This window comes from Phycodurus eques, chromosome 18, assembly GCF_024500275.1.
Source record: "Phycodurus eques isolate BA_2022a chromosome 18, UOR_Pequ_1.1, whole genome shotgun sequence".
Taxonomy (NCBI): domain Eukaryota; kingdom Metazoa; phylum Chordata; class Actinopteri; order Syngnathiformes; family Syngnathidae; genus Phycodurus; species Phycodurus eques.
Genome location: NC_084542.1, coordinates 9,148,222 through 9,161,921, shown reverse-complemented (window position 1 = coordinate 9,161,921; position 13,700 = coordinate 9,148,222). Strand labels below are relative to the sequence as shown.

The 13,700-nt window shown below is 40.5% G+C and overlaps 2 protein-coding genes across 2 annotated transcripts; both read left to right on the top strand.

The window, feature by feature from the left end:
* Positions 1 to 1,697: 1,697 nt before the first annotated feature.
* On the top strand, positions 1,698 to 9,572 carry scml4 (Scm polycomb group protein like 4). The gene is made up of 6 exons (XM_061704459.1): positions 1,698 to 1,772; positions 3,260 to 3,465; positions 4,346 to 4,475; positions 7,050 to 7,256; positions 7,927 to 8,075; positions 8,845 to 9,572. The coding sequence occupies exons 2-6, from the start codon at positions 3,265 to 3,267 to the stop codon at positions 8,968 to 8,970; spliced, it is 813 nt and encodes a 270-aa protein (XP_061560443.1). The 5' UTR covers positions 1,698 to 1,772; positions 3,260 to 3,264; the 3' UTR covers positions 8,971 to 9,572.
* A 1,618-nt stretch (positions 9,573 to 11,190) lies between these two features.
* On the top strand, positions 11,191 to 12,123 carry LOC133417133 (mitoregulin-like). Its single transcript, XM_061704646.1, has 2 exons — positions 11,191 to 11,442; positions 11,818 to 12,123. The coding sequence occupies exon 1, from the start codon at positions 11,256 to 11,258 to the stop codon at positions 11,424 to 11,426; it is 171 nt and encodes a 56-aa protein (XP_061560630.1). The 5' UTR covers positions 11,191 to 11,255; the 3' UTR covers positions 11,427 to 11,442; positions 11,818 to 12,123.
* Positions 12,124 to 13,700: the final 1,577 nt, after the last annotated feature.

Here is a 13,700-nt window from a genome sequence, read left to right as displayed (position 1 = left end):
AGATCAGCCTTTGTTTTTGTTGGTCAGCAGTGATTTTGGCCTTGGAACTCTGGCATGGATGCCATTTTTGCTCAGTCCCTTTCTGTTCGGTCATGAACACTGACCTTAACTGACACAAGGGAGACCAGTTTTTTTTTTTTTTTTTTAAATGTTGTCCTGGGTTCCTTTGTGAGAACCTGGATAGGTCATCGCAGTGCCCTTGGAGTAATTTTTGTAAGCGGGTCACTCCTGGGAAGCTTCACCACTGTTCCATGGGGTAATCAGGCTCAGGTGTGGTCAGTGAAAATGAACTCAGCTTTCCCAAAAAATGCATTAGCCCCAGTTAATTCATGATTTAACAAGTGGGGCAATTACTTTTTCACACAGGGCCAGGTAGCTTAGAACAGTTCCTCCTCCTCCATTAGTAAGTAAAGTCACCATTCAAAAACTGCATTTTACGTTTCCTTGGGTTATCGTTGTCTATTTATATTTGTTTGAAGATCTTGAACATTAGTGAGGAAACGGCAAAAGAAATGTAAGAAGAAAGGGGCAAAGTACAGGACTTTTTCACGACGCTGTATGTTCGGACTTAAATTCCTGGCCTTTTTTTTACCTGACGTAAACACAATTGTGTGATGGAATACATTATGCATGCATTGAACACACACACACACACTGTACTTGATGAAGCGTTTATTTATTCCCGGTGTCTCACATGACTCAAGCACGCCTCTGGATCGACTGTCTGTTGCCATGGTGATGCCCTGTCTGCGCTGTAAATACATTCAGAAGCTTTGTGAGACGCACACATTGATTGGAGAGCGCACGCACGCAGCCTTCAGCCCCTCCCCCTGTTTTGTAATTAACTCTAAGTAAAAGATGATCATCAGTAATGGGACACGACTGATTGAGGTGGGACATCAGGCCATGTGTAATTACTTTCCAAGATTTATGAGTCTAAATACAAACAGACAGTATTACATCCCCGTATTGCTGACCTGCGCTATACATGTTGGTTATTGTCCCTCTTTTTATTATTGTGACAAAGCACACACTTGTAACACACTTACATCCATGTTTCTCCAAAATTCTCCATTCAAAATAAAACACATGCATTGTGTTTCAAATAATAGAAAATGGATAGATATGTTTTTCATTGGTTACTTTGTATTAGAAACACTGGTCAGTATGAATTAAGAAGAAAAAAACCAACAATTTTCTCTATTATCTTGAAATAATCTAACAAATTCTAGCTGTGTTTATAATATAAAAACAACAACTTACAATCTGTTATTTAAATACATTATATACAGTTACGGTACATAAAAAAAGAAAATCATATCCCCAAATATTGTTAGATTTTTGTTTTTGTCCAAAAGATAACATAGAATATATTGCCCCCCTCGCCCCCACAAAAAAAAAGATTTTCGAATCCAAAACAATTTTTTTTTTATAAGGTCTTAGCTTTTCCCCCTCCTTCTAGTGGGTTTACAAGCGAAAAAAGCCTGAGCTGCATCCCACTGTAATTACATTACACAAACGCACAGAGTTTGAGCTGTGGGATGTTAGAGGCGTGTTGCCATGGCGACGGAAAGGGGACACAGAGGGGGGCCAAGGGGGTAAAAAGAGAGAGAGAGAGACGGAAGGAGGGAGAGTGAGGGAGGGAGGGAGGGAGGGAGGTGCATGCATCTTGACAGCAGACAGCCGAGGAGCCTGTTCGTTGTTCGAGTCCTGCCGCTGCTGCTGCTGCTGCGGCCCGACACAAGGAGACCAACGGCCCACCGGACGGCCTGGTAGGCACCGCTCGCTCCATCGCTTTGTCCTTTTGTCATCACCGGTTCGGTGCAAGTGTGAGTCTAGTTAGTTCAGTGGAAGATAAACCGCCGTGTGTGTGAGCGCACTGGCTTGATTGATTGTGCGACCGTGTGTGTGGTGTGTAGTAACACATACTTTATTGCAATGTTTGCAGCTGGAGGGGGAGGGTGTACTTGTGAAGTACAAAACATTATGCAGCTTGGGGTTACATTCCAGACCCAACCACCATTGGTGAAAATCAGCCAAATAGAGACCATATTACAAAAACATAAAAATAAAATAATTTTACTTCCTCCACACGCTTAAACTAATTAAAACATGTTTTAAAGTTTTCTTCCTCTCACTGTCAAGAATAGGTAGACTATCGTATAACATCACTTTTGGAAAAGGAAACAAAGGCTTGTTCATTGCATATTTCTCCAAATAAGAGACCAAGTCTGCTTATTCAAGCTGATTTGTCACTGCAGTTGAAGTTAAAACTGTCGCATTAAACTAAAACAATTAAACATTGTACAGTGGTGCCTTGAGATACGAGTGAAGGGACTCACAAGTGTTTCAAGAAATGAGCTGTCATTTAGATGATTTCCCCCCACCGTTTAATTTGCCAGCACAAACTTGCGACACGTGACTCAACTCACTTTACAACAAGCAGCAGTTTGTCAGATAAACCAAATATAAAACAATGACAGCGTCACATACTGTAGCTTTGCCTTAATGGAGTATTTTTAACTTAATGCTAACAAATAATGCAAAATGCCATAGATGGGCTCATGATATTTGTCCACAAACGGTGCAGCAACACACCTAGAGGGACCATATAACTATTACAGGCATATATTCTTTATCCACTGCAAAGACTGACTAATATTACTTTCATACTGAGGAGCTGAGACCGTTTCCATGTACAGTATTGTATATCCATATGGGTGTCTTATACTGTCACCGGGTGGCTAAGGAACACCAGAAGGAGCAGTGCAGTGTCCATTGAGTTGAAGCACAAAGTGTGGCAAAAGCAGTTTAATTCTTTATATTCTGTTGAATTATGTCATTACTATTTATTTTTATGAAGTGCAGTAAATATGGAGTCCTATTTTTCCTCATTAAAATATATTACATTTTTATTTTTATTTTTTGGGGAGAAGGCTGGAACAGATGAATGAAAATTTAATTCATTTCAACAGGGAACGAAGACTTGAGATGTGTGTGTTTTGAGTTGAGAGCATGGCCCCGGAAGGAATTCAACTCTTATCTCAAGGCACCACCGTATAATTAAATATTAAATACCAATATGTTCACCCAAACCATATCATTTCATCTGATTAGCGTTCGTGAGCCTATTGCTAACACATAATGCGAAACGCCATAGACAGGCGAATGTAAACTAGCACAGTTGTTACGGTAATTCTAAACAACACAGAGCAGCAACCCATACAAATAGAGCATTTAATGCACGTCTCCCACTCAGGTGTGATGAGCGGCCCGTCAGGGGCTCTGCAGATGCAGGCCCTGGGCCCCCGCTTCCGGGCGGCGGGGCCACCCGGTAAGGTGCCCGGCAGGAAGAGGGGGCGTCCCCCGACCCGCAAGCTGCACATCCAGAGTTCGTACTACACCGAGCCCGTGTGTGTGGCCCCCAGCGTGCCCAAGAAGAGAGGCAGGAAGCCCGGCTTTAAGGTACATCTGTGCATTGGACTGCTACTAGTACTAGTGCTACTACTGTTAATATTACTATTAGACTTATTAGTACTACTACAATGGATGCGATGTTTTTTTCCCCCAACCGGCATCTCTGGATGTGCAATTCTAAAATGGTTGTTTGCTCTGGAAATAATTTAAAGCACTCCTGGTATAAACTGCACATAAATAGTTTTTTAGTGAAGTAATTTTTTTTCAATCTGTTCATTATATAAACAATTATCACCCAACATTAATTCCTTCCTGTCCTACCTCTAATTTCCTATAATTTAGCATGATTTAGCATGACAAAAGTGCACATATTTAGTATGAAAAAATACATATTTTATTTTGTAATTAGTAGAAAACTGGCATTTCTTGGTTGATTTATTCACCAGTATTGCTTTCTGTGCTAATTATAAGTAGTAGAACCTCTACATTTTACAAACCTATTACGATTTCATACAAAAACTGCACATACAGTGAACAGTAGATAAATCTTTTTTTTTTTTCAGTCGGTCGATTTTATTAAACCAGTATCACCTAAAATCTATTTTCTTCCTTTGCTACCTCTAAATTACAATAATTTAGTATGAATTCATACCACAAAATGCCCATATTTAGCAGAATAATTGCAATACATATTTGATTTTGTAGTGAGTAGAAAGCTGACATTTTTTGCGATTGTTGAATTTTATCAACTAATATTTATTTCTGCGTTTTACTGTATGTAGCAGTAGCTCAAGGTCACACATTTTGTCGGATTTCATCCAAAAAATGCTCATAATGATCAGAACAATGACATTTTGGGTAAAAAAAACAACAACAGTAAAATGCTTAACAACAGCTCAGCGGAACATCCGTGTGTGCGTTTGTGTAGCTGAAGTCCAGGATGGTAACATCACCGTTAGCTACTTCACCTCCCAGATGCACACCAGAACCAGAACTTGGATCTTTACCCCAGGATGCGGCCATCGTCCCCTGCTCTGCATCGCCACACGCCCTCACAGGTAGCTAACTACACGCAGAAATGCGACACAGGTCCTGCCTAACAGGAATATAACAGACTGTATTGGGGGAGTAACCAATTACATGTAACGAGATTGCATAATTTAATTTAATGAACTAGTTATACAACTATTACATTTTCAACAAGATAACTTGTTTCAAGATAACTGCATTTCCAAAATAATTTTCCCAACACTGCTAACACACCGCAGGTCCTGACAGGAGATAACACTGGTAACTATAACATGCCACAGGTCCTGACAGATAAACACACAAACATATCGCAGGTGTGCCTTTATCTTTATCTTTTCATCTATGTGTCTGTGTGTGCGTGTGTGTGTGTGTGTGTGTGTGTGTGTGTGTGTGTGTGTGTGTGTGTGCGCGTATAGAGCGGCTTCAACCACCTGTGCACAGCTGTTATCTTCTTCTTTTCCTTTGGGCTTGTCCCTTTAGGGGTCGCCACAGCGCGTCATCCTTTTCCATGTCAGCCTATCTCCTGCATCCTCCTCTCGAACACCAACTGCCATCATGTCTTCCCTCACGACATCCATCAACCTTCTCTTTGGTCTTCCTCTAGCTGTCTTGCCTGGCAGCTCCCTCCTCATCATCCTTCTACCAATATACTCACTATTTCTCCTCTGGACGTGTCCAAACCATCGAAGTCTGCGCTCTCTAACTTTGTCTCCAAAACATCGAACCTCGGGTGTCCCTCTGATGAGCTCATTTCTAATTTTATCCAACCTGGTCACTCCGAGAGCGAACCTCCACATCTTCATTTCCGCCCCCTCCAGCTCTGCTTCCTGTTGTCTCTTCAGTGCCATTGTCTCTCATCCGTACATCATGGCTGGCCTCACCACTGTTTTATAAACGTTGCCCTTCATCCTAGCAGAGACTCTTTTGTCACATAACACACCTGACACCTTCCTCCACCCGTTCCAACCTGCTTGGACCCGTTTCTTCACTTCCTGACCACGCTCACCATTGCTCTGGACGGTTGACCCCAAGTATTTAAAGTCCTCCACCCTTGCTATCTCTTCTCCCTGTAGCCTCGCTCTTCCCCCACCACCTCTGTCATTCATGCACATATATTCTGTTTTACATCAGCTAATCTTCATTCCTCTGCTTTCCAGTGCATGCCTCCATCTTTCTAACTGTTCCTCCACCTGCTCCTTCTTCTGGAAGCTCCTCCTGTCCACCGAGAGCCTGTCTCAGCTCTTCCCGAAAAGATGCACAACACTCGTCCTGTCTCAGCTTCCACCACATGGTTCTCTGCTCTGCCTTTGTCTTCCTAATCTTCCTCCCCACCACCAGAGTCATCTTACACACCACCATCCTATGCTGTCTAGCCACACTCTCCCCTACCACTACCTTACAGTCGGTAACCTCCTTCAGATTACATCGTCTGCACAAGATGTAACCCACCTGCGTGCTTCTACCGCCGCTCTTGTAGGTCACCCTATGTTTTTGCCTCTTCTGGAAAAAAGTGTTCACTACAGCCATTTGCATCCTTTTTGCAAAGTCTACCACCATCTGTCCCTCCAGGTTCCTTTCCTGGATGCCGTACTTACCCATCACTTCTTCATCACCCCTATTTCCTTCACCAACATGTCCATTATAATCCGCACCAATCACGACTCGCTCTCTCTCTCTGGTATGCTCATAACTGCTTCGTCTAGCTCCTTCCAGAACTTCTCTTTCACCTCTAGGCCACATCCTACCTGTGGGGCATAGCCACTAATCACATTATACATAACACCCTCAATTTGAAGTTTCAGCCTCATCACTCGATCTGATACTCTTTTCACCTCCAAGACATTCTTAGCTAACTCTTCTTTTAAAATAACCCCGACTCCATTTCTCTCCCCATCTCCACCATGGTAAAATATTTGAAACCCTGCCCCTAAACTTCTAGCCTTACTGCCTTTCCACCTGCTCTCCTGGACACACAATATATCAACCTTTCTCCTAATCATCATGTCAACCAACTCCCGAGATTTTCCTGTCATAGTCCCAACATTCAAAGTCTTCACATTCAGTTCTAGGCTATGTGCTTTCCTCTTCTCTTTCTGCCGAAGAACCCGCTTTCCACCTCTTCTTCTTCTTCGACTTCGACCCGCAGCAGCTGAATTTCCACCGGCGCCCTGCAGGTTGACGGCGCCGGTGGCGAACGTTGTTAACCCGGCCCACGACTGATCCGGTATGGAATTTTTTGGACGGACGCTCATATTTGTTTGGCAAAGTTTTAAGCCGGATGCCCTTCCTGACGCAACCCTCTGCGTTATAACCGCAACCTTGGTGAGAATAAGCGGTGGATGGAAAGGTTATGTGTAAACGTTACACACCATAGGCATGTCACCTCATCTGCTATAAGAGACTTGTTTTGCTCATCATAAACTATAGGAAAATAGTAAAAATATAGGAAAATAGTAAAAATTATGATAATAATAATAATAATAATAATAAAATCTATAATATTAATAATAAATAATACATTTAAATAATAATACATTTATATGATAATAATAATAATAATAATAACAAAATACAAAACGTGTGTGTGCATGTTCCTCACCCAGCAGAAACATCGGTGCCTGACGACTTCGTGTTCGAGCCCTCCACGGACTCCAAGCGCTACAATTCGGTCTTCGGAGTGATGACGTCGCACTACAACCGGAAACACGGGTACGGTTACCGGGGCAACAGCAGCGGCTGCCCCACACCGAGGATGGCCACATGCAGACCGGATACCAGTTCCGGAAGCTTCCCGGAGGCCAACAAGAATGGTGACTTGTTGACTTTTACTGGGGAAAAACAAGTGAAGCAAAGTAAAGATACAATGCAGTAACAATAACGCTATGATTTTGAATCAATATCGCTACTGTACAGGAACAAAAACGTTTAGGTTTTGGAACAGTGAAGTCACAGAAAAGTAATAGTAAACCTACAGTACAGGAACATTATCCTGTAGTTTAGAATCAATGAACCTACAGAACAGTACAGTAACAAGAACATTATAGGCAAGCATCAATAAAGCTACAGATCAGTAACAGAAAATCTACAGAACAGTCCCATTATACTATATTATCAATAAAGTTTAAGTACAGTAACAAGTTACAATATAGTAGCAGTTAGCTCCAACACAGAAACACTATAGTGTAGTATAAATAACACTGCTGTGTAGTAACAGTAAAGATAAAGTGCCATAACAGCTACACTCTAGTGTAGCATCAATACATTTAAAGTACAGTAGCTCTAAAGCTACAGTATATAAACAGTAGACCAACAGTACAGCAACAGAAAAGTTACAGTTCAGTAATTGTAACACGACAGTACAGTAAAGCTTTGTTTATGTTTAAGGTATTTTGGGGTGACAGTCTCAGGAGTGTTCATCATGACATGTACAGTACATGTAGCATGTTAGCATCAAGCTAAGGGACAGTGTGTGTAATTCAGTTTCTAGCGCGGTGGCGATGGAGCCGGGAGAGTGCAGGCGTCCCACAGGGAAAGACCCGTCAAGCTGGGGTGTGGACGAGGTGGTGTGCTTCATCAAGGACGCTGACCCTCAAGCTCTGGGACCTCACGCGGAAACCTTCAGGAAACACGTGAGCGTGCAAAAAGTTCGGGTTATTGAGTTTTTACATGTAGTTTCAAGATGAACCGCATTTTTGATGGACCAGTTTTTTTTTTATGTAATTTTTATTTTTTTCAAGAAAAAACTTTATTGTATGTGTCATAATTTTAGGAGTTTGCATGTTCTCCCCGTGCCTGCGTGGGTATTGTCCGGGTACTCCGGTTTCTTACCACATCCCCAAAAAGTTGCAATGGTAGGTTGATTGAAGAGTCTAAATTCCCCGTAGTTATGAATGTGTGCGCGATTGGTTGTTTGTTTGTTTGTGCCCTGCGATTGGCTGGCAACCAGTTCAGGGTGTACCCCGCCTCCTGCCCGATGATAGCTGGGATAGGCTCCAGCATGCCCGCGACCCTAGTGAGGAGAAGCGGAACAGAAAATGGATGGGTGTGTGGAAATTACATCTCTGTTGTGACATTTTCTCCCTTGAAAAAACATGAAAAATGACTTTATTCTCTTCAGATTCATACTGGTTAACAAACGATATCTTAAAATGTATTCTTGTAATTGTACAATAAATTGTAGTGGTAGTATGATAGTTGTTTTTCTTTTGAAATTAAATTGACCTGTAAAGATTATACAGTGAGCCCCCACATATTTGCCTATTTGTGTATTTGTTTTTGGGATGCTCCTCCGTTATTTGGAGAAAAACACGCATATTTGCTGCGAATGCCAAACTACGAATATGCGGGGTTTTACTGTATTCCTGTATTCAAAGTAGAGTATGACAAGTTTGTTTCCAGGAAATAGATGGCGACGCCCTCCTGCTTCTGAAAAGTGAGATGATGATGAAGTATCTAGGACTGAAACTGGGCCCCGCGCTCAAGCTGTGCTACCATATCGACAGGTTGAAACAGAATCGCTTGTGACTGTGCTGCCGGGGTCCAAACGTCCCACGGCTGCAGCAAGCAACGCTGGAAAACTGGTGCTTACATGTTTGGTACCCCATCAGATCCAGATTTAGCTGTGCTGAACAGCTAGGGATTGAAAAACACTTATTTGGTGCTTAAACTGTACCTCAATATCAATTTATTTAACCACTAAAGGACAGTCCTGCTGCTGTAGTATTATCGTGTGAATGCTGAACAGATTCTTCAAAAATTATTTTACCACCCCATTTAGATTATTCTGACGTTCACTTTTTTGACATTCCTAAACTTCCACTTCCAAAAAACTGACCTGGAGTTTTACATTCTACATTTCAGTTTCACTTCTGCAGTTTCCAGTTAATTCTCTTCAGTGTTCACACACAATTTCTACAGAAATCTTAAGCTCGTGATTTTCATTATGTTAGTGGAAAGCAGCATGTAGCCAAATTCTTCCTCTTCACTGCCTTACAACATTTGACTTTCATTTCACTGTACAATATTATGACTACATGTCTCAAACAATATAACTTTTCCCATGTATTTTTCGTATGTTAACTTATTTCACGGAATGGAGGCAATGCTTGTAAAGGCAATGAAAAACCGTCAGGAAGTGATTTTTTTTTTTTAAAAATGGATTGTACCTCATTCAACATTTTTACTGTTTTGTGTTTTTTTTTGTAGTCTGCAATAAAACAGACTTGTAAAGTAGCACATCAATGTCTACGTTATAAAAAGTACTCCTACTCTGCACTTAATTAGAAGCACAGCTACAAAAAACAAAAAACTCTAAAAGTAGAAGTAATTATTCAACTCCTGTACCCAAGTGAAAAAGTACAAACTCTGAAATGTGACAAAGGAGCTCAACCGCGGTTGACTTTAACTCTTTTTTTTTTTACGTCGCGTCATCATCCGCGGAGGTTGAAAAAGTAACGAGACCATTTTGAAAAAGTATATAGCTGAAAGTACAGATAACTGTTTCCAAATGTACGTAGTAAACCTAAACAGTCAGAAAACGTGCTCAAGTACAGATACCTGAAAAATATTCTCATGAAATAGTTGTGTTTTGTTACTTCCCACTGTAAAAAAAATTAAATTAAAATCTGAAACACGACGTAAACACAATCACCTCGGGGTGACATACAATCAGTGGCAAAAAGAGAGTGTCGTATAACAAAAATATATTATAAAGAACACATAGATCTGAGGTTTTAATGGCTTTCATTCCTGGAGTGTCTAATGGTCCTAATATATTGTTTGACTTCGTTTTCAAAAATACAAAAAAAAATTTTTCTATTAGTATATCGGCATTTGTGTACAGGCCATTTAGCAATATGATTACATAAATAATATAAAACTTTTTTTCCCCCCACTACAGATGGATAGTAAATGCAGCCCAAGGATATATGTTCAAAGCAAAAGGAAAGCTGCAGTTCTAGACAAACAGAAATCAAATTAAAAATGTCTTTTGTAAGAGATTGAGCAATTGCAAAATAAATGAAAAACATCCTAGCAAAAGCAATAATTCATATCTATATCGTTTTTAAATCATCGTAGAAACTCTTTACATGGGTAGAATATGTGAATTATTTTAACAGTTTAAGCCTTATCATTTTTTTGGGTGGGAAACAAAATTTATGATGATGTGACTAACAACAACAAGTCAATCAAGTTTACACCTTTACTTCATTTAGCTACAACCCAGGCTGAAGACTAAACTAATGGCTTTATGAAGCAAACAAAAACAACAACAACAAAACCAATATTAATAATTATTTAATATGACGCGCTCGTGATATGAACAGATACCTCAAGCCACCTTTGAGCTGCGTGCCTATGGTGACCCTAATCTAGGAGGGTCAAAATCATCAGTGCATTCAATGTGTGTGGACGGCCAGAAATACCAAGAATGCTAGTGTAACACGTTATGCTGCATACGGTTGCGTTCAATTAGAAAAGGAACTGGGAGTAACCTTACACAAAGTTATTGTTGAAGGCTTTTTTCAAACGTTATGAATTGATATACGCTTTGGCGTTGAAATAAAAGTAAACCTAATTAAAATCAGTTGAGACATTTAAAATTCAAGTTATGACTTAATTTCAATGTTCATGCATTGCCTTTGAGGGGAATGTCGACCTACCCAACATGGCCGCCACTTAGGCAAGTTGGTTACCCAATCTGGTACATCAGCATACACTTTCTGACATATCGCGATACTTGAACCTGTCACTTTACTTCCGGTATCACCGTGCGGTCTTGTGGGAGTAAGGAGAAGCTCGGCGCGATTATGGCAGACTTCTCGGAGAGGTCAGTGCAGGCGGCCGTCGTCGTGTCCTTCCTGGCGGGCTTCGCGGCCGGCTGGCAGGCCCACCGGATGCGCAGGAAGTTTCTGGACTGGCGGAAGAAGAGGCTACAAGACAAACTGACAGAGACGCAGAAGAAACTTGACTTGGCCTGAACGAACTCAACATTAGGTACACCTGCCCAAAACAGAAAATAAACATAACGAGGTGCCGCTCTGAATGACCCAGTCGTATTCACATTAATTCAATAATATGTTTATTAATTTGCCTGTATTATGTTCGAAGAATCTCTCAATGACCGCCTTATCAGTCAGAAAGGTTATTTTTGTAAAGTCAATGGCGGCCTCTGGTGGCCAAACAAGAATGACGGCTTGTAAAATTAGTTTCTATCACACTGTATCTTTTCATTTATATATATTATATATATATATATATATATATATATATATATATATATATATTGTGTGTCTGTAAATGAATGAATGAGAGGATAAGCATCTTATCCTTTCCTAATATAGTTTTAATTTAAAATAATTTCTTTTTCAGGCCTAGGACTGTGTGCTGCCCTACAATGGTTGGATGCTGAATGTTCCTCGTTGGCCACCGTAGGAGGAGGAAGAAGAGCGGGAATATCTGCCAATCAATCCTGAACAAAACCTGTAGAACACTAACATGGAAACTCAAGTGGTTGTCTCACTTTTCCATGTCAAACATGGTCAAATAATTGTCTTCTAAGGATGACCAGGATTCACAGCACTGAGTATTAACAATAATGTCTATGGTCATGTAAATATTACACAATTAATACCAACAAAAACGTGTACTTTGAATAAAATATACTGTTAATAAATACTTTCTGGTTTTGTTGTGTGTGACGCAATGTATTGAATTACTCACTTCACAACTCACCCAACTTGAAACGTTTGTCCTGAGTGACAGGTTACATAGAACACTAATCAGTCACACTACATTATCATTATCATGGGAAAAAAAATTACAAATGAAGTATACATTTACTGCCAGGTTAATACTAAACAGTATTGACACCAACGTGATGAAAACTACGATGTGCTTCAGTTTGCCACGCGGTTGTTCTACACTAAGCAATGGCGGTCTCTGCTGGCCAAACGAATAATTGCAACTAGTAAACAGTTTACATCATATGCAGCGCAACTAACTAACTTAAACAGCAGCGTAAGAATACATGTTACATGGCGCCAGAAGGCACGCTTATTTGCCACCATAGTTACTGTCTATTGGATTGTTTTGTATATATATTTAATATAACCATAAACCACGGATCCTTTGTAGATAAGGACCGGTAGTGTTCCACAAGACTCAATATGAGGTCCACAGACTTTTATGTTGCGATGTACATCGAATGCCACAAGTACTTGCTGCTACAGTTAGAAAACTGACTGCATTCCACAAGGCTCGCTACTCAGTCCACAGATTTGAACAGTTTTGACGGTACTTCCTCATAGTTATTTCTGAGATTCTGGTTTCTTCTCTAGCCCTCTTGTATGTTCTCCCTGTGCTCGGGTGGGCTTTCTCCAGGGTAGTCTTGCTTTCCTCACACTTTCCAAAAACACAAGTTCATTGAAGACTAAATCATCCGTAGGTGTCAATGTGAGCAGGAACAATTGTCTATGCAGTAGTACCTCGTTTATCGTGAGGGTTAATTTCCAGAACAGCTCGCGATAAACTAAAAATCCGCGAAGTCGTGACCATATATTTATTTTATTATTTATATATATTATAAAGCATTATGAATTTCCATACGCTCTGATGAACCTTTCCCATACTCACATAAACACTTCCTATTAGGACTGGGGCTATCAAACATATTTAGAATTGATTATTCTACTGATCATCCCATTGGTTATTTGCGTAATCGCATAAATTATTATTTTTTTGCACAACAGCAATACAAAATATGTATGCGAGTTGCAGGAATCATTTTTGTCTACTTGAGGTCGCCATCCTCACATTCTACGCTGCAGCGTCTGTGATTTTGAATGTGTGTGGATTTAAAAGGCGGGGCCTGGCCTGGTGAGTGACGTGGGAGTCGGCGAATGAGAGTGCACAGTTGGCTCAGGATAGCGTCTCCTCCCGACTTGCATACAAATTTGAGTTACATTACAACCATGGAACCGAATTATGTCTTAATTCCGTCTTAAACCAAGGATCCCCTGTGCCAGCCTCCCTTAAATGTGTGTATACAATAAAATGTGCCTTTATAAAGATACTACTGCATTGTTGAAGAAGCATCACTTCAAAAACAGCATTCTTGTCTGTAAAAGAAGCAGCTAGTGGATCTCATTAGATCAGTGACTCCCAACTACATTGGTGTTACCCACTTTCACTTAATTGGTACGAAAATGATTTTTCTCCAACAAATAATATATCTTTGTAAATCTCTCTATGCC

Excerpts from the sequence above, each read along its gene's own strand:
- scml4 (XM_061704459.1), top strand. The coding sequence starts at position 3,265 with ATGAGCGGCCCGTCAGGGGCTCTGCAGATGCAGGCCCTGGGCCCCCGC. Across the intron at positions 4,476-7,049 it reads ATCGCCACACGCCCTCACAG|CAGAAACATCGGTGCCTGAC; the intron begins GTAGCTAACTAC and ends TTCCTCACCCAG. Across the intron at positions 7,257-7,926 it reads CCCGGAGGCCAACAAGAATG|TTTCTAGCGCGGTGGCGATG; the intron begins GTGACTTGTTGA and ends TGTGTAATTCAG.
- LOC133417133 (XM_061704646.1), top strand. The coding sequence starts at position 11,256 with ATGGCAGACTTCTCGGAGAGGTCAGTGCAGGCGGCCGTCGTCGTGTCC.